Source organism: Panthera tigris, chromosome D2 (assembly GCF_018350195.1).
Source record: "Panthera tigris isolate Pti1 chromosome D2, P.tigris_Pti1_mat1.1, whole genome shotgun sequence".
Taxonomy (NCBI): Eukaryota; Metazoa; Chordata; class Mammalia; order Carnivora; family Felidae; genus Panthera; species Panthera tigris.
In genome coordinates, this window is record NC_056670.1 from 60,566,000 (window position 1) to 60,583,911 (window position 17,912).

Here is a 17,912-nt window from a genome sequence, read left to right on the forward strand (position 1 = left end):
GCCCTGTGGACGGAGACTTTTCAGTGAAGGGCTGCTGGCAAGACTGGCTTTGGAACATGCCTGACCTAATCACCATGTTCCCTTCCAGAGTCATCACCCCCAACTTCTGGAAAGTAGAACAGAGTAGACCTATATTCTAGCAAAGTGTTACCTTCTTGGGAGTCTGTTTTCTTTCCTTAGAAGCAGAGAAGAAAGCACTAAGGGAGGCTGGGGAAGGAATTCTCTCTCCAAAATAGCAACTCCCACTTGGCTGTTTTGCTTAGTTTTTCCTGCTTTACTCACTTTGTCTAGATGAGTCCTGAGCTCAAATCAGGAAATTCTCCAATAAAAGTAGAGGTGATTTTCCTAAGCTTTCCCTCGGCATCCATGGGGTACCTGTCAGTTCATTACTAAGCTTTACCATGAAGAAAGCTCTGGGGTTTCTAGTTCATAAAACAAATTGTGCTGCCCAGCTCTTTTTCTCAACTTAGTACTTCTGAGGCAGAGATAGTGACCAGAGGGGCTTGCAGAGAAAGTGGTACAAACTGAATGACTTTTTCATAACCTGGAGTTGATTTCTGAAAACTTCTTTTGTACTTTTTAGAAGTATTTCGATAGCGAGGATTCTTTAAAGCCAAAAGGTTGAATCCTACTAGATGCCTAATAAGCTCTTGCTTTCTAAGACTGTTCCATCCTTTTCTGTCCAACATCCTCCCATTTCTGCTCATACTGACATGTCCCAGAGCAAAGGAATGGTTCATAGGGCCCTTTCTCTGGGATATTCTGTTAGCATGCCATCTCCCTTGGTGGATAACTGCGAGGCCTAAGGGTGCAAGGGGGAATCAGCTGCTGGAGTTCTTCATCGAACTGCTTTTCCTGCTGGGGTGCTCATGACTGTGGAGTGCTCACACAGTAGGCCAGCACAGGATGGGAATATTTAGATTGAGCCAGCTTCCCTGCTACAATTCTGCTACATCATTGACTTGAGGGCAGTGGGTCCAATAATGAAATTACTTGCTTCAAAATAGCCCTACCCACAAGTCAAAGATCACCTCTGGTGAGAACCCTCTCAAAAAATTGGACAATAAGCATCTTTTTTTAGTGTTGAAAGGTTTGCTTGGCAAATCTTTCCAACTATCTCAGGAACTTCTGAGACTCAGGACTAGTGCTGCCTTTCCTGGAGAGAAAGTGCGCTCAGTTGCTTGGGCTCCAGTGCACGTGGTGAGGTTTATCTTGGCCTGGCCTCCTCAGGCCTTGTCTACAGCCCTAACCAGACATGGCTTTGGGAAGAGCTTAATGGGAGAGCAGACCATTTGGGTACCTATTTGTACCTGATAGGACTCATGAGGAAATCTAATCCACCTTTTTTCTAATAATAAAATGAAGCAAAGGTATCTCTGTAGGAAGAAATAGACTAGACCAAAAACTGGTTTAAATTAGAAAATACAAATTACCGGGGCACCTGGGTGGCTCAGCTGGTTAAGCGTCTGACTTTGGCTCAGCATGGTTCGTGGGTCCAAGCCCCACGCTGGGATCTCTGCTGTCAGCACAGAGCCCACTTCAGTTTCTGTTCCCCTCTATGCCCCCCTCTCTCTTCCCCTGCCCCGCTCTGGCATGCACACTCTCAAAAATAAACATTAAAAAAAGAGAAAATATAAACTACTTAGAGTAACAGCAAGCTTGAGATATGTGTTCAATTGGGAGTACTTTTTGCATTAAACCTCTTCAGTGGAACTTTAAAACACTGTATTTTATTTTCGAAATTGTGTTATCCTTGTTGGAATAAGATTGCTGTGGCTTTGGGATGAAGATACTGTGTCTGACAGTAGGGAAAAATGGGTGAGATTGCTAGGAAAAGCTGCCTTGTTCATTCTGTAAGTGAATGCTGTGTTGTTTTTTTTTTTTTTTAAGAGGATTTGCTTTCTGCTATTTGCACATACTCAGCGGTAGGAACAGTGTGAAATGCCGGTTCATGCTAGTGGAGGTGCAGGATGGACGATGTGGGTTACAAGTCACCTGGCTCTGCTTCCCAGGTGCTGTACATGGCCTCTCTGCTGTTGGATGGTAGTGTATCGTTTTTCTTTTACTTTTAGGGCTGCTCAGGTACCTCCATGGTAGAAATTTCATTCTAAGGTCCTTTCCAAGTTGCGTATCATTTGAAATGTTCCATTTGAGGAAAGATTTTAAGTGCCCTATGCTCTAGTCACAAAAAAAAAAAAAAAAGTCATGAGAAACCTAAATATTGAGGTATAAGCTTCAAAACCAAGCGAGGAATTGGGCCATGGACTGACTGTATGGCAATAGCTGGGCCACAGTTACCGTTTTTCCCACCATCAAGGAAAGGTTAAATAGTTTCCATCACACGGAATGTGTACAAAGCTCCCACCCTTAATGCAGACTTAGATATGCACTTGTTTGTCTCAGGCTATTTGTGGTGAGTAAGAGTATTTTTAAATGCTCTGTCAGCCTTGGAAAAATTGCAGGGCTTTAAAGTTGTTGACAAAATATTTCTTAAATAAATAAATCTGACTTAGAAGTATCTAAACATGAACAAAGTACTTTTAAGTCTGACATGTCACTGCAAGTGGCTTTTTAAAGTAGTTGCTTAAAAACAGTAACGGGACTAAGGATTTGTAGCTCCAATCATAACTTGGGAAGGGTGGCTTGAAGGGCTTGCTTTCTTATTTTAGGTCTCAGAACTATGCTTATGGGAGGAGAAAATCTAAGGTTGAAACACTATAGAGATGAATGTAGGGGGCAAGTCCTCTTAAAAGGGAACCCAGCAGGGCTGGGGTCTGCTGCACCCGCACCTAGCTGCTGGGTGTGCCAGGGGCCCTGTCAACCCTGAACAAGTTCAGTCTAGCACCCAATAAAGGGTGTCTGGTGCTTTTCAAATACCCAGGGAAGAGATTTTGAAGAGTTGGGAGAACTGTGTTCTCACCGTGTAACACGCCTCAGGTTTAAAAAACAACAAAAACATTAAGTTCAGCCTCCTTAACTATTGGCCACAGCGAAACTCACATTCATGTTTTAGCAAGCTCAATTCTATCTACTCTGAGTGTCTGCCCATGGACCACCTAAACACTCTGTTCTGCGTCTTCTATGCTTATGGAATCCTGGCTCTTCAAGATAGGTTTTGCTGGTCCTGAAAAAAGCTCTGATCAGCAGTGGAATTCTTCTTCCAATTGTGTTTCTTCCTTTTTGATCTTTGGACCCACTGTCAGATATCTGACTTTTAGAAACTCTTACACAGGTAAGATCTTATGTGAATAACACAATACCAAAAGTGTGGTAAATTAAAGCAAAGTGATCATAATGGTCCTTGCTTTAAAAGGGAAAATATGTAAATGTTCCATTATAAGTTAGCTCTGCAGCTGTAGCCACTTAAATATTATTTGGCTTTGAGCAAATATAAGACTGTGCCAAACTGGGCACTAGCTCCACTTGAACGAGAATAATAGCTGGGGTGACCACAAACACACTCTCTAAAATTTTAAATGGGGACAGCATTTAACTGCTATTTGCAACAGCATTTGTAACCTGATCACTGTTAAAGTAGCGTATATTCCTAGTAGATACCAGTTAGAAAGTTTCTTGGCATGACTTCATATATAGACCATGTATCCTGAAAGTGGTGATATAAAATGGTCTTGGCTATGTTATTACTGAACTGTGTTCCCTGCCTATCAAATAATTTTTAGAAAGCCTCACCTCATAGTCCTGTATTAAAAAACTTGACATGAAAAAGTTTTGAGGACTATTTAAGTGCTATAAATTTAGCCATCAATCATGCTATACTATACCTTCCTGTAGAAGAATGTCAAATTGATGGCACTAGCCAAACCTACACCCACCTAAAGACCAACGGTTATTAAAGTTGTGCTACAGGAAGGGGTCAAAGTCAGTATTAGAAATATACTTTATTGAATTCTAGAGCAACTAATCTACCTTCTGTGTTCACCAGGAAGAATGGAAGGAATATATAAAGGTTAAAGGGAAAGTCTGCACTATTCAAATTGCTATAGCCACTCTGCCGACGGCGAGGCAGCCCGGTACCCTCTAGGACACAGTAACAATCCCTTCTTGTTCAAAATAACAAGTGATTTCTCTTGGGATTCTGAAGTGCATTTATTCACATGATTGTGCCCTCTGCTTTAGTAAGGTTCTGACTGATAGAACCCTCTTCCCATCCTCTCATGCTTGACTGTGGAATACAGTCCACTCTAGAGGACAGGGAAGGCCGGAAGTCTGGGCGGCACGAGCCACACTGGCCCACACTAATGACTTTACTCAGTTATGCTCTTTCACGGGGCTTGCTCCTTTGTCCTCTTTCAGCTGAATTCTTTCTCTAGATTTACTCCAGATGAGAAAAAGACCGCTTTTGGATAACAAGCATTTCTACTATCAAAAAAATGTAAGATTAGATGAAGACTTTTACCTCAAGACAGAATCACTGCAGTGCATTCCAGGCAAGCCCTATAGCAAACCAAACACTTGTGCAAGACCACTGAAGCCTGCAGTCTGCCCCCAGGCACTGAGGACACTTCAAAGCTTGTAAACAGAACCTTGACCTTAACAGAAGACCACATTTGGTAATGGAAACAATATATTTCTCCACTGACATACAATACTGTGTAATGCACTGAAAATTTCAGGATGGACTTTGGAGTAAGAGCACAATTTGTAACATATCATTTTCAGATCACCTCTTCGTTCCACTTGGATACTCTTCACTAGCCCTGGTATATCCAATATATACTGAGGATGAAACCAGACAAGGAAATGGTGTCACAAGCCACAATGGAGCCTTCTGCATGCAGTTCAGCCCGGCTTCACCCTTGCTTTCTTCCAATACAGACTCCATTACAATTGTGAACCATCTGCAGAGTGCAAACAAAACTACTAAAAAGTATCTCTCTATGATTAGAATATTTTAAGGTCTTCAGAAACTTCGCACATGTACCTTTGATGGAGCTCCCCCACCCACCACTAGAACGCAAACAGGGATATCCTTTGCTCCTGGAAGTCCTGCCAAAACGTGTTTAATGGATGCTCAGTTTTGGTTTTCCTCCTTATTCTTCCTCTTCTTCCTCCTCTTCATCATCATCTTCATCATGGCAGTGTGTAATTTCCTGGGGGGCCAGTGGGAAGAGGTTGGGGGGTTTAATTTCACTAATCGACCGGGTCAACTGGTGCCGCTTGTAATCAGTATCTTTGAAATCAACTGATGTGCGGTTCCGGGTAGCAAGAGGGGACTCCATCTCATTAATATCTACATGTGTATGTTCCACCGTTGATTCATGAGGCATCTAGAACAAAGTCAGAAGGTCAGAAAGCAGGTGGAGTGAAACAGTTTCCCAAATCCTAACTCCTTCTCCCTCGGTTAGGTGGTTGTGCAGAGACAGGTCTATAATGGATCAAAGGCCAAGCCAAATTAGATACTTCAGCATCTTCCAGGAACTACCTTCCTCTCATCCTCAACTCTTAAAACAGCCCAGATCTCAATTATTAGAGCCCGAAACTGGAAAAGATGGGGGGAGAAAGATTCCTATTTCACAGCAAAAAAACAGTCCTGCTATAGATCAGTATCTGAACACAGCACTATAAAAACTGCAGTGCTCACAAAAAAGGAAAGTCTTCACTATTCAACTTTTAATATGACAAATTTCAGAGTACACTTATACCCTATGCCATTACCTATACCTTCTCAAAGATCCTTTTTGGTGCAAGCATGGAACTTGGTTACGGGCTTTTGCACATTAGGAAAAAAAATGCAAATTAGGAAAAAATGCCTGGGTGGCCCAGATGGTTAAATGGCCAACTCTTGATTTTGGCTCAGGACATGATCTCACCATCCAGAGGATCGAGCCCCGTGTTGTGCTCTGTGCTGACAGCATGGACAGTGCTTGAGATTCTGTCTCTCCCTCTCTCTCTGCCCCTCCCCAGCTCTCAAAATAAACATTAAAAAAAAAAAAAAGACCCAAACTCTCCTGTGCCATCCCACAAAGCTGGCTGCAGCTCTCAGCCGTAAGTGTCTATCTTTATTGTAAAGAGCAGCCTAAGACTATGTCAACTCACCAAGACGTGGGCAGCTCTGAAGAGGTAGCTGAAGGGGTAATAGAGCAGGTTGATGAAGGAGGCTGCATAGAGGTCAGCGTACCGCATCACCTGGCTGGCGAAGAGGGTCTGTCGGGAGCCACTGCGGAACAGGCTCCCCATCATCCCATAGCACATGTCCATGTCATGTGTTACTTTCTACAACAGACAAGAGACTGAATTCTAGTAGTTGTTGGGTACTGGCTATGTGCCTATCCTTGTATCACAGGATGAAGACAAAAATCACAACTTTATTTTCCAAGATCTCTCCCAAATCCCATTTGGATACCTTAATACGTCTCTGGATGGAACTAATGTCAGGGCGCTCATTGCTGCTGCTATCAAGGTGCCTGGAGGCGAAAAAAGAAAACTCCACTGAAAATCTCTGGGAAAGAGGTCTCTTAGACCTAGCTGATTCTCAAAGAGGTAGATGGTTTTAGGAAAGAAATGTTTATCTTTAGAATCTGGAAACTTACTTGTAGAGTTCAGCCAAGAAAATATCCAAGCTCTGAAGCTCTTCGAAAAGTGCTAAAGTTTGGAAGGAAAAGAAAAATGTTTTCAACAAAAAGCACTCAGGTTTTAACTCTTCCTGAAACTAACAGGCTGCAGCTATGACTGAAAGGTAAAGCTATGATGAGTGTACAAAATGACTTTATTCTCCTGCTTCAGGAAAACCCACTCCTGCCCTGCTTGGGATCTGGCAGCAAGTGAAAGCCACGATTCCTTCTTCTACTTCAACACAGCTAGCTACAACTCTTCTTTCCCAATGGATGCTGAGTGCTAATTTGTATCCCATTGGAGGTGTGTTGCAGCAAAACAAGTGTTAACAGTTCTATTTTCAGATCAAAGAATGAGGATTAGGGGATGTGTCCTGAGTCACAAATCCAGGAAACAGAGCCAAATCAACTAGACTGACAGAATTTCAGAGGTAGAAAGTTGAAAACGGGCATGAAGGACCAGCCAGAAAATCCCACCAAGGACAAGCAACAGCCAGCAGCTGTTGCCTGTTTTGTTGGGGTTCTGGCCTTTCTCAACCTGGGTTCCCCAGAGAGAAGCCCTAATGTATATACTGTTTTAACAAATTTTCTTTACCTACCGAGAGTCACCTAATCAATTTCTCTGTTCTGTGGATCAGATGAGGAGCCTAGGTTGAGAAAGGTTGTTACTTGTATCTTTATATACACATTATTCCAGTTAAGTCTCAACTTTATAAAGTAGGTATTATCCTCATTTTCATATTTGAGGAAACTAACAGTAACTTGACTAAGGGCATGAAGGTATTAGGTAGTAGAGCTGGGGTAACTACCTGACGCAGTACCTCTCCCCACACTGTGGGTGATGCTAGCTAGGACTGGCTGGAGAATTTACGGGTCAAACGGGTTTACATAACTAGACCTACAGCTCAATTGCATGTACAGTTCAGAGGATACAATTTGGCCTCATTCTCTACTTCTCAGAAGAGCAGGAAAAAAAAAAGGGATGTAATTACTACTCAAAGTCATCAATGCCCCCAACATCACAGAGGCTGGTGGCAGAGAGACAGGGAACTAGTATGTGTGGTTGGAAAATATGGGACTACAAAAGGAAGTGGAATTCACAGTTTAGTTGCTATAGTAATAGAATTCAGGATAGCAATATTCTGTCCTTAACCCTGAAAGAATGCAAGAGAAAGGCTGAACACCCGAACCTCTCCTATTTCCTCAAATTCTGGAGTTCTGTAAAATATCTGGCTGGAGGGAAGTATCTTTGACTACCTCTGCCTCCCCTCTCTTTCTCCCCACATATGAAGTAATGAGTTCATCCAAGAGGACTGATTCATACAGCTGGATATAAAATAAGAGTAATGGCTCCTTACAGCTCTTATCAGTCCAGACGTGCAGCTCCTGTGCAAGTTCAGGAATCACCAAGAAAGTTCGCCACCCTTGTCGTTTCTTTGATTTTAAAATGTCCCCAAAAATGTGATCTCCGATATACAAAATGTCCTTGCCCTTAGCTCCCAAGAGATCACAGACTGTATCAGATGAACCTGAAACAAGGGAATGAACAATGGGAAAACAAAAATGTCTCCATATTAAAAATGAGAATTCTAAGTACCATAACCATTAGATACTGTACTGATTAATTTTATTCTTATGCAAGGAGCAGACTAGAAAAAGCGCTCACCTTAAAGACCCACCATTGTTTTTCTTTCATCATTCCTTTTATTGCCTCTAACGCAAGGCCTTCAGCTCCACTGTGCTAACCAGAGCTCTTGATAACCAAATCCAAGAGCAACAAAACTACATGTCTCAGCTTTAGTAAATATAATTCTCCCAAAGCACAGCCATTTCTCATCACAGAAGATCTGACATTAATTTTGTTTTGTTCAACAATTTCTCACTGCAACGAAATATGCATCAGTGTCCACAGGGGCTCCTAGAGGACCCCTTTGAGAACCACCTCAAATCATTCCAGGACACTGAGAAAAAGTCTCAAATACGTAAAAGGATGAGGAAACCCTGATCCTTTTAGTGAAAATCAAAGATTCGTTAGGACATACTAACAACTTCTCAAACCTGTTCTCTCTGACTCCTACTGCATTAGCAGGTGACTAAAGCAGTTACCTTCAGGAGACAGTATCTTCAGAATACTAAAGTATAACTGGCACTCTGCCAGGAGGACACCAAAGCTTTCACGATGAAATCTGAACAAAGACTTAAACTAAATAAAGGGAAATCTGTGACTCACCTCCTGAGTAGACGATGCCATGTTGTAAGGGGCCTGTGTAGGTACCAATTTTCAGCTTGCCAGTTTTCTGTGAGAAGAGAAGACTTTCTAATAATTTACTGTTCTATCACAATCTCCACCCAAAATGCAATCTGGATAGGCATCTAAATGATTGGCACTTTTGAATTATATTCTTTTGAAACTATTGGGCTATCTCAATTAAGATTAAAACTCTGAAATTCAAAAGAAAGATATGGATAATAAATTAAAAATACCTGTTTCCTTAGGAAGAATAAGAGTGGGAAAAGGAGAAATACGAAGGACAATGTGCCAGCAGACAGATAATCCTCTTGACTTACTGTGTCCACCTGACGCAGTACTGTGCCTTCTCCAAAAAAGAGTGGCTTCCGTGCATCCACCAAGATCAGGTCAAAGTAGGACTGCCATGGTCGATGGGAGCTCCCAGGCTGATGAGGTTGAGAAACAGCAAAAGCCAAAACATCACTCCTAACCCTTGAGGCACTAATATTTAATCTCACTCAAATGTAAGGAATGTAGACATATTAAGTATACACAGAAGATCCCACTATTGTATTAAAAACACAGTGTGTTAGCGGCCATATTCTTTTGGAAGCAGGCAAGGTGAAAATATAAATTAACACATTTTAAATCATTTCCTCTACTAACATTTCACAGCAATTTAACATATGAAGGAAAGTGTCCTCACACTCTGAAATAGGCAAAAAAGGCTCAAAGGGTTGTGAAGGAAAGATGCAAACTGATATTCAAGAAGACAATTTAAGAAAGAGGCAGATCAGCATCAGAACTTGAGTATACAAACTAACATGGAAATGTTACTAGCAAATTTTATTGGTTATGTTCTCAGAATAATGGCTCTAGGTACACATTAGCCTTTGGCTCATACTGGAGGCTCGTCACGGCACTAATAGAGAAGTTATGCCCATTAACATGCTTTCTATCCTGAAGTGGGACCAGGGTATTAAACTTGTAAGGTCAAGCTGTGCTTTTGGGTGACCTTTTCAAAACAGAGATTTACTGATATTTAACCAAAGAAGGACTAAATCCCACAAGGATGTGACTAGGCTGCAATGAGTATTCCTTAAATTTAAGTGTAGCCACACTGTGGGAATGAAGACTTCTCTGCTAAATATCAAGGTTAACTGTTCTTGAACAAAACTCAGCAATAACTAAGAGTAGTATCTAGAAGTTGCCAAGAATATACATATCTTCTGTTTCTTTTAATCATCTATCTTCCTCAATGTGAAAATTCCTTACTTTGCCATACGAACTTAGTAACTCCACACAGAACTTCTTGGCCGTAATTATTCTGATCCCATCCTACTAAATAACACAAATATCTCCCCTTTATTTCTATCTACTATGTTTTCAAATCTCTAGCAATGTTAAACTACACTAGCTCCTGCATTGCTTCTAAGGTTAATGAAGATTTCTAGAGGAGTTCTGACAATTCCTGACTCTTAATATTCCAGGATCACTAAATGCATTCATTATTACTAAAAGCAATGGTCTGTTAAGTTACATATAGTACCTTGGGGCCATGTGGGAAATCGAACAGGTAAGTCATAATTTTCTGGAAAAAAAAATCCAACATCAGGTCCATATACTACTTTTGCAAACAATATGCAGCACCTAAAAAAAACTTCAAACCCAACCTTTTCATATGACGTGTCTTTTTCAATACAGGATTTATCACATTCTTTTTTCCCCTAAGTTTATGAAATCATGGCAGCTGAAGCCAGAAATTAATGCTTCAACATAACAAACTACAGCTGACATTCTCAGTAAGACATAGGCTTCTAGGATGTAATTTTGTACACTTCATCCATATATCCCTACCAAATCCTCTTAACGGACTGGAATACATATTTGGAATTGGTATCTGAGGTCAGGGCATCGACAAAACTAATGACTCACATGGAAATAATATACGTTGGCCTCCTTACTGTTTATTGTTTCTAGACTAACCAAGCCAATGAACCATTAGATTTGTTGGCTTTGTAAGACTGCTTACTCCAACAAGTCACCAGATTTCTAAATCAAGATTTTGCATGAAGAGAATTGCAGAGCATTGGGCTTCTTGCTAGTACTATACGCCTGTAACTGTCTTAGCAAAAATAAGATGAGGCTAAGGAGTTAAACTCGCTTTTCAACATGCTTTAGTCCTGGCAAAGAAATGTCTAAGTTAAAAGGTAGTAAATTTTGATGGCGAAGAGTCCAAACATCTTTGCACCATCTTCTGCTATCTGGCTCCCAGCAGCAGGGAGGGCATTTACACATATGCAGTAAATAAATGTGTGACTTCTCAAGTTGATATAAATGATGCACCAAAGAGACACAGAAGCCTTTTTAAAATCAGCACAAATATTTTAAACAACCTCCAAATTAAAACCTTCAAGTAACCAACTGTAATCAGGGAAAAGTCAAAAGAAATATTTAGAAAAATTTGAGAACCACTCCAATGTGGCCCTTAAGCTATATATTCTTTTTCCACTCTGCTCTCAAAATGATATGGCAAAAAAATACCCTCACTTAACGAGTGTCCTCATGATCTTCATTCCCAGTTCCTTAGGCCAAAGTAACTCCTCTGTGTAAATAAACAAGTATGAACATTAGGCACTTACATCTGTGTATTTATAGTCACTGTTGGTGGCAAGAAACACTTTCCCTACTTCCTTCATTCGACTCAGAAGCAAAGGCAGTTTTCCCTGAAATGTAATATGATGATGAGTGAAACACTAAACCACAAATACACAGTCACTTCAACTTTTGTCTACCTGAGTAAGCATAGGGGATGCGCTTTGAGGGTTGGTTGATTTCAGAGTTTTACATTTAAAAGACCACATTATCACTACGCGTGAAGTATTAAGCAGTATACATGGTGTATATAACATATAGGTGTATATATAAAATGACACATACAGATGATATGCTTATTAGATATATTATTAAATATGCTTATTAAAAACACCTTGGGGCACCTGGCTGGCTCAGTCGGAAGAGCATGCAACTCTTGATCTCAGGGTTGTGAGTTTGAGCCCCACACTGGGTGTAGAGATTACAAAAAATAATAATAAAATTAAATTAAATTGAAAAATAAAACCATCTCTACCTTCCTCACGTTTGCCTCAGGAAGGAGTTTAAATTACTTTGTAATCTCTTAAAGTATATGAATCAGGTATATTAAAGGTGAAGAGAAGCTGATTTAAAACATCACCAGCAAAATACAAGGAGAGCATGAGATATGGCTTCCCTGTGTAGGCTTTTGTCTTGTATACCTTGTAGAATGAAATGCCATGTGCAGGATGGAACCTAGAAATGCTCAGACCCATCTGCAGACACATGAGGAAATTCTAACTCCTGATGAGACTGGAAAGAAAAGCAGCTTTTCCTTCTCTCACACTAAATAGGTTCCTTCACTCAAATTCTCCTGGACCTCTTGTGAACCCCTCAGTGTTCTCTCTTGAAAGAAGAGTGGAATTAGGAGTGGAGGGGAAAAAGGAAGTACAAAGACTGAAAGCACTAAGAAATCTGTATCAAAGTACTTTGAAAAAAATACTGCATTCCACTACTCATAGTCTGTGAGAAAAGGAAGTATCTCATCTTGGAGCTGTGTTTCCTTCTTACATTAAAGTAATTCCAAATTTTTGCACCACTGGTTGGAATGCAAATTGGTACAGTCACTCTGGGAAACAGCACAAAGATCTCTCAAAAAGTTAAAAATAGAACTACCCTATGATCCAGCAATTGCACTACTATCCAAGGGATACAAAAATGCTAATTCAAAGGGGCACATGCACCCCAATGTTCATAGCAGCACCATCGACAATAGCCAAATTATGGAAAAGGCCCAAATGTCCACTGATGAATGGATAAAGAAAATGTGATTGATTTGTGTGTACATACGTGTGTACACACACACACACACACACACACACACACACACACACACACAAAATGGAATATTACTTGGCAATCAAAAAGAATGAAATCTTGCCAAATATTTGCAACAAGTGTATCATGCTAAGCAAAGTAAGTCAGAGAAAGACAAATATCATATGATTTCACTCATGTGGAATTTAAGAAACAAAACAGATAGACATAGGGGAAAGGAAGGAAAAATAGGATAAAAACAGAGAGGGAGGCAAACCATAAGAGACTCTTACTTATAGAAAACTGAGGGTTGCTGGGGGTGGAGGGAAGGGGCATTAAGGAGGGCAGTTGTTGCGATGAGCACTGGATGTTGTATGTTAAGTGATGAATCACTAAATTCTACTCCTGAAACCAATACGACACTATATGTTAATTAAACTAGCCTGATTTTTTCCCCATATTCTTCATCTAGCTTCCCTTAATATTAAAGATCTTACTTATACATTGTACAATGATCAAAACTAAGAAATTAACATTGGCACAATTCCATAATCTACAGATTTAAAAAATTTACTGTATAAACTTGGATAAGTTATATATAACCTGTGTTCCTCAGGTTTTTAAAAATTTTTTTGTTTTTGTTTTTGAGAGAGTGCAAGTGGGGGAGGGGCAGAGAGAGAGAGAGAGAATCTTTTTTTTTTTTTTTTTAATGCATTTCTTTTAGAGAGAGAGAAAGAGTGCAAGTGTAAGCAGGGGAGAGGCAGAGAGAGGGAGAGAGAGAATCCCAAGCAGGCTCCATGCTATCAGCACAGAGCCCAATGTGGAGCTCAATCTCATTAACCGCAAGATCATGACCTGAGCCAAAATCAGGAGTCAGATGCTTAACCAACTGAGCCACCGAGGCACCCCAGAGGGAGAGAATTCTTAAGCAGGATCCACACTCAGCACAAAGCCCAATGCCGGGCTTGATCTCACGACCATGAGATAATGACCTGAAGTCAAGAATCAGACGCTTAACCAACTAAGCCACCCAGGAGCCCCCTTCAGCTTATCTACAAAGCAGAGGTAACAATACCTCACTCAGGGTTATATGGAAGATTAAAGGGCATGTAATCACTTAGTACAGTGATGTACACACAGTAACTACTCTAGCTGCTATTATCATTAGAGCTAAAAAGACAAATGATATACTGGATCTTCTTGCCAAGGAACAAACAGGGAAAACTACTAAGACCTATGTTCTGGCTGAAAATTCCTGGTGATTGTACTTGACATATATTATATCAAGACAAATTAGTATCTTCCTTTATCCATTTCATTATAAATAGGTTTGTTATTGATTTCCCTGATTTGCAGATCTATTTTCCCCTTTATTACTTACATCTTTGACTACATACTTCTCAAGATTTTCAACTGTCTTTTCCTTAAGGGAGCCCTACAGGAAGAAAAAAAGGAAAATAAGAACAAGATCAGTTTTTAATAGTTTATACTACTATCAACCCAAATGCATTTTTTAAGTATTTACCAAAATGGAAAGTACATAGAGATGGCCATGATAAAGCAGATGTGATTTGCTGCAACTCTGCCTCCAAAAGGTATTTAAAATATAAAACTATGTTTATTTTAAACAAGAAATCAAAAGGTATTTCATATTTTATTCAGTATAATTTATAGTAAGTATAATTTTAATTAATGTATTAGTCAAACAGTACCTCCTGTTAGGTATTTGGAAAAAAACAAACAATAATCATCCTCAAAGGTAGGGGGAAGTATAATCTTAATACTAAAATCTCTTCTAAGTTTGGGAAATGAAAACTGAAGTAAGAGCTGGAAGCCAAGCAGGATCACGGGAGGAAAGATCAGCATAACTTCCGAAAGTAGGACAAAGACAAGAAGAAAAGTATTCTAGAGAGCTGTCACTAGTTGGCAAATCCTTTTTTTTTTTTTTTTTTTTTAATGGAAGAAAAATTCTGCTCTATTTGCACTTGTAAAGTTAATGTCAGACCACAAGACACAAGCCACAGAGTGAACAGGTGATGCAGCAGCTCCCAGGTACCTTGTAATGAACCCAGTCAACAGCATCTCTTACATCCTGGAACATACTCCGGTAAGACATGAAGAGGTCCCCATCTTTAAATCCTGTTTCACAGCTATACAAAGATGAAAAAAACATGACAGGGAATCCAAAAGAGGGTAAGTAAAATGAATACCAAACATTGCCCAGGGGACCCAAGGATTCCATGATCACATGGAAAGACTAGGCTAATTAGGAAAATAATTACTCCCTAACAAAAATCCATTTTGACAACCAGAAAGGACTACAGTGTTCAATGGAATACAATAATTGTGAACAAATACAAAGTGATAGAACAATATATTGAATGAAACCTAAAAGGTCAGTTCCAAAAATATCATGTTCTTTTACTCATCACTTTTAAGAAACAGGTTCCCATCAAAGAAACATTTAAAACTTAAAATTCGTCATTTAGGTGCTCTTCATCCTGACTCTTCTGATGTTTTCTCTAGGTACAAAGGTATTGCCTTTTTTCTATTTAGCTTAGTGACTTGGTGCCCCACCAGATTTAGTGCCTTGAAGCGGGTAAGGCCTAGACAGGATAAGTTAGCCAACTCTGACACATACGGCTGAGCTTTCAGCAGTGGTTATACAATTTGCCCTAAAAAGGATAGGATACCTTGTTCAAGACTTAAACAAAATTTTACTTTGAGGAGGATAAACCATATTTACTCCTCAATCAAATCTTGCTGGGCCTGGGAATGAAACTAAACTGTCATCGCTGAATGGCTCCCGGGTAGCTGCTGTGAAATGAGTTGGGGGGTTTTAGTGTAATTCTGCTTGGACAGATAATCATCACACAAACCTCCCACTCAGTTGTCACAATTAGCACCTCTGCTGGCCGTCTTCATTCCCAGGAGAAGCCAATCAGAAGTGGTCCCTTCCAAACATGGCTGCAGCACACTGGCAAGGAGAGGGGGCCGTGTGGGAGGTGAGAGCCTGCATGGAGCTGCTGGTGCTGTCCCATCTCTCAGGCTGGCAATGTGGCATCTCTCACTAGCACTAAATTCACTTCAGAAAAGCAGAAAAGACCTACAATGGCCAGTTCTCTAAAACCCTGTACATTAATTTAAAAAAATCAATTGGAAAAAGAAAATTACACTATATACATACCTGGTATATCTAGGACAATTAGTAAAAAAATCTACTAGGCAAGCCAACAGGTAGGTCTCTGAAAAATGAAGAACAGATATTCATAAACATAAATGAAATAATTCAAACTTATTTCATTATCTCCCTTGAGCAAAGACAAATGATCATGAAAAGAAGGGAAAGCATCCATATATAAGCACAGAATGAGTCTACCTGGTAGGTTGAACAGTGTGTTCAGAATGTAAAATCTTTCAGTGTCATCCCGCTGGATAAATTTATTTGGATACTGCTCTCTAGTTTCTGGTCTGAAAGAAAAAATTTAAATTAAATGACATTCAAAAAATGAACATTACAACCATGAGAAATATTCATCATTCAAAACTTCATTCAAATATTTTGGTGGCTACATGCAAGGCAGGGTCTAAATATTACATGTGAGTAGCTATGAAGATAAACAAGCTCGGGTTCCAGCCCTTAAACAGCCCTCGGTCGGCTAAGGGAGGTGAGTCACATACACAAACAGTTATCACAAAGTAAAAAATCACAACTGCCACAAGAAAGTGCAGAGAGCTATGAGAAAACTGAGGAAGAGGAGACCATTTCAACTTAAGGGGTAGAAAAAAGTGAATGTGGGTGTGAGAAGAAGGAAATCTAGGAGGGATTCATGAAAAAGGTGGCACAGAAGCTGGTCCTTAAAGGCTCAGAAGATCCAATTCAGAAACTAGTCCAAACTGGGTACAGACAGGGGAGCAGAGGAAAATAAAGCTAGAAGGATGAATTGAGGCAGATCATGCTGATATCTTTCACTCAGAGGCACTCAGAGTGCCATCGACAGGTTTTTGGTGCCACTGACAGTCTTTACACAAAAGGATAAAACCATCAGAGCTAAACTGTAATAATACTCCATTAGTAACAGTTTTAGGATAAAAAGGAGAAAGAAATGTGATCTGTGGCACAAATGGCTACAAATTCTTTCCATGCCTTTGTAATGTGTGACTTTGCAGTTACTCCAGCTAAGAGGCTCACTCTCTCTCTCCACCCTCAAATAAACGTTTGAACAGCAGCAACTAGGGATCCAGGCAGAAACTCTGAAAACACCTGCATATTGGGGCGTGCTTACTCTTGCTGCATTTGGACCTCAGACTGCTGTGTGAGTGAGAGAGACAACCTGCTGGAGCATAAAGGCTACATACAGAAATGAGGAACGCCCACCACCGGCTGCCAATTGCCAGACATGTGAGTCAGGCCATTCCAGATCAGCTGAGCAACCCCAGAATTGCCCAGCTGACTCTCAGAATTTTAAGCTAAATAAAACAGTCGTTGTTTGAAGCCAACAGGCTTTCAAGTACTTCATTACGCAGAAAAACTAACTAACACAAAAGACTGGGAAATCAGTTAAGTGGTTATTGCAGCAGCCTAGATGAGAGCAGGAAGGGTCTCTCCTAGAGTGATGGGACAGGAAATTAAAGGGAAGCATTAATCATGAGAGACTACCAAGGTAAAATGAATTAAGACCAGGGGACTGATTGGCTGTGGCAGATGAGGACATGAGAATCAAAGATGATGCTCACATAAGGATGTCTCTGAGAGGGTAGGGTGGTGGTACCATTTACAGAAATATGAAAACTGAATAACAAGTAGGTGTAAGAGGAGTTTTATTTTGGAAAGTAAACAGATTTTTATAGGTGATTAATTAGAAACAAGGTCAAAAACTTAAAACAGAGATTCAGACTTAAGAGAGAACTGGGATCATCTACACATAGGTAAAAGGTGAAGCCACGAAGACTGTTATAGTGGATAATAAGGTCACTTACGGTGCAGAGGAAAAACAGAAGACTGAAATAGACCCAAGGGGAACATTTAGGGTTAAAAGGAAAAAAGCCAGCAAAACAGACAGAAGTTGTTAGAGATGCCCAGGAACCTTGGAGAGTGAAATGAAACACTCCAAGAAGTTGAAGGGGACAGCATTAATTTAAAAAAAAATGTAGAGAGAAACCAAAAGGGAGAAAAACTAAAACATAAAAATGCACAATCCTCAGGGCACCTAGCTGGC

General features: G+C 40.2%; 1 protein-coding gene across 9 annotated transcripts in view; it reads right to left on the reverse strand.

Moving 5' to 3' along the window:
- Window positions 1-3,880: 3,880 nt before the first annotated feature.
- Window positions 3,881-17,912, reverse strand: part of NT5C2 (5'-nucleotidase, cytosolic II) — a 98,669-nt gene continuing 84,637 nt past the window's right edge. For 7 of the 9 annotated variants that reach the window (XM_042960370.1, XM_042960371.1, XM_042960369.1 and 4 more), the window contains 13 exons: window positions 16,073-16,164; window positions 15,881-15,938; window positions 14,750-14,843; window positions 14,075-14,128; window positions 11,445-11,528; window positions 10,352-10,393; window positions 9,141-9,248; window positions 8,803-8,869; window positions 7,931-8,101; window positions 6,552-6,603; window positions 6,365-6,425; window positions 6,058-6,234; window positions 3,881-5,288 (listed from right to left, as the gene is read on the reverse strand). In XM_042960370.1, the coding sequence (XP_042816304.1) occupies window positions 5,052-5,288; window positions 6,058-6,234; window positions 6,365-6,425; window positions 6,552-6,603; window positions 7,931-8,101; window positions 8,803-8,869; window positions 9,141-9,248; window positions 10,352-10,393; window positions 11,445-11,528; window positions 14,075-14,128; window positions 14,750-14,843; window positions 15,881-15,938; window positions 16,073-16,164 (1,297 nt within the window). In that variant the 3' untranslated portion in view covers window positions 3,881-5,051. Of the gene's footprint in view, window positions 5,289-6,057; window positions 6,235-6,364; window positions 6,426-6,551; window positions 6,604-7,930; window positions 8,102-8,802; window positions 8,870-9,140; window positions 9,249-10,351; window positions 10,394-11,444; window positions 11,529-14,074; window positions 14,129-14,749; window positions 14,844-15,572; window positions 15,662-15,880; window positions 15,939-16,072; window positions 16,165-17,912 lie in introns of those variants that run through there. The other 2 variants (XM_042960374.1, XM_042960375.1) reach the window with 2 other exon arrangements.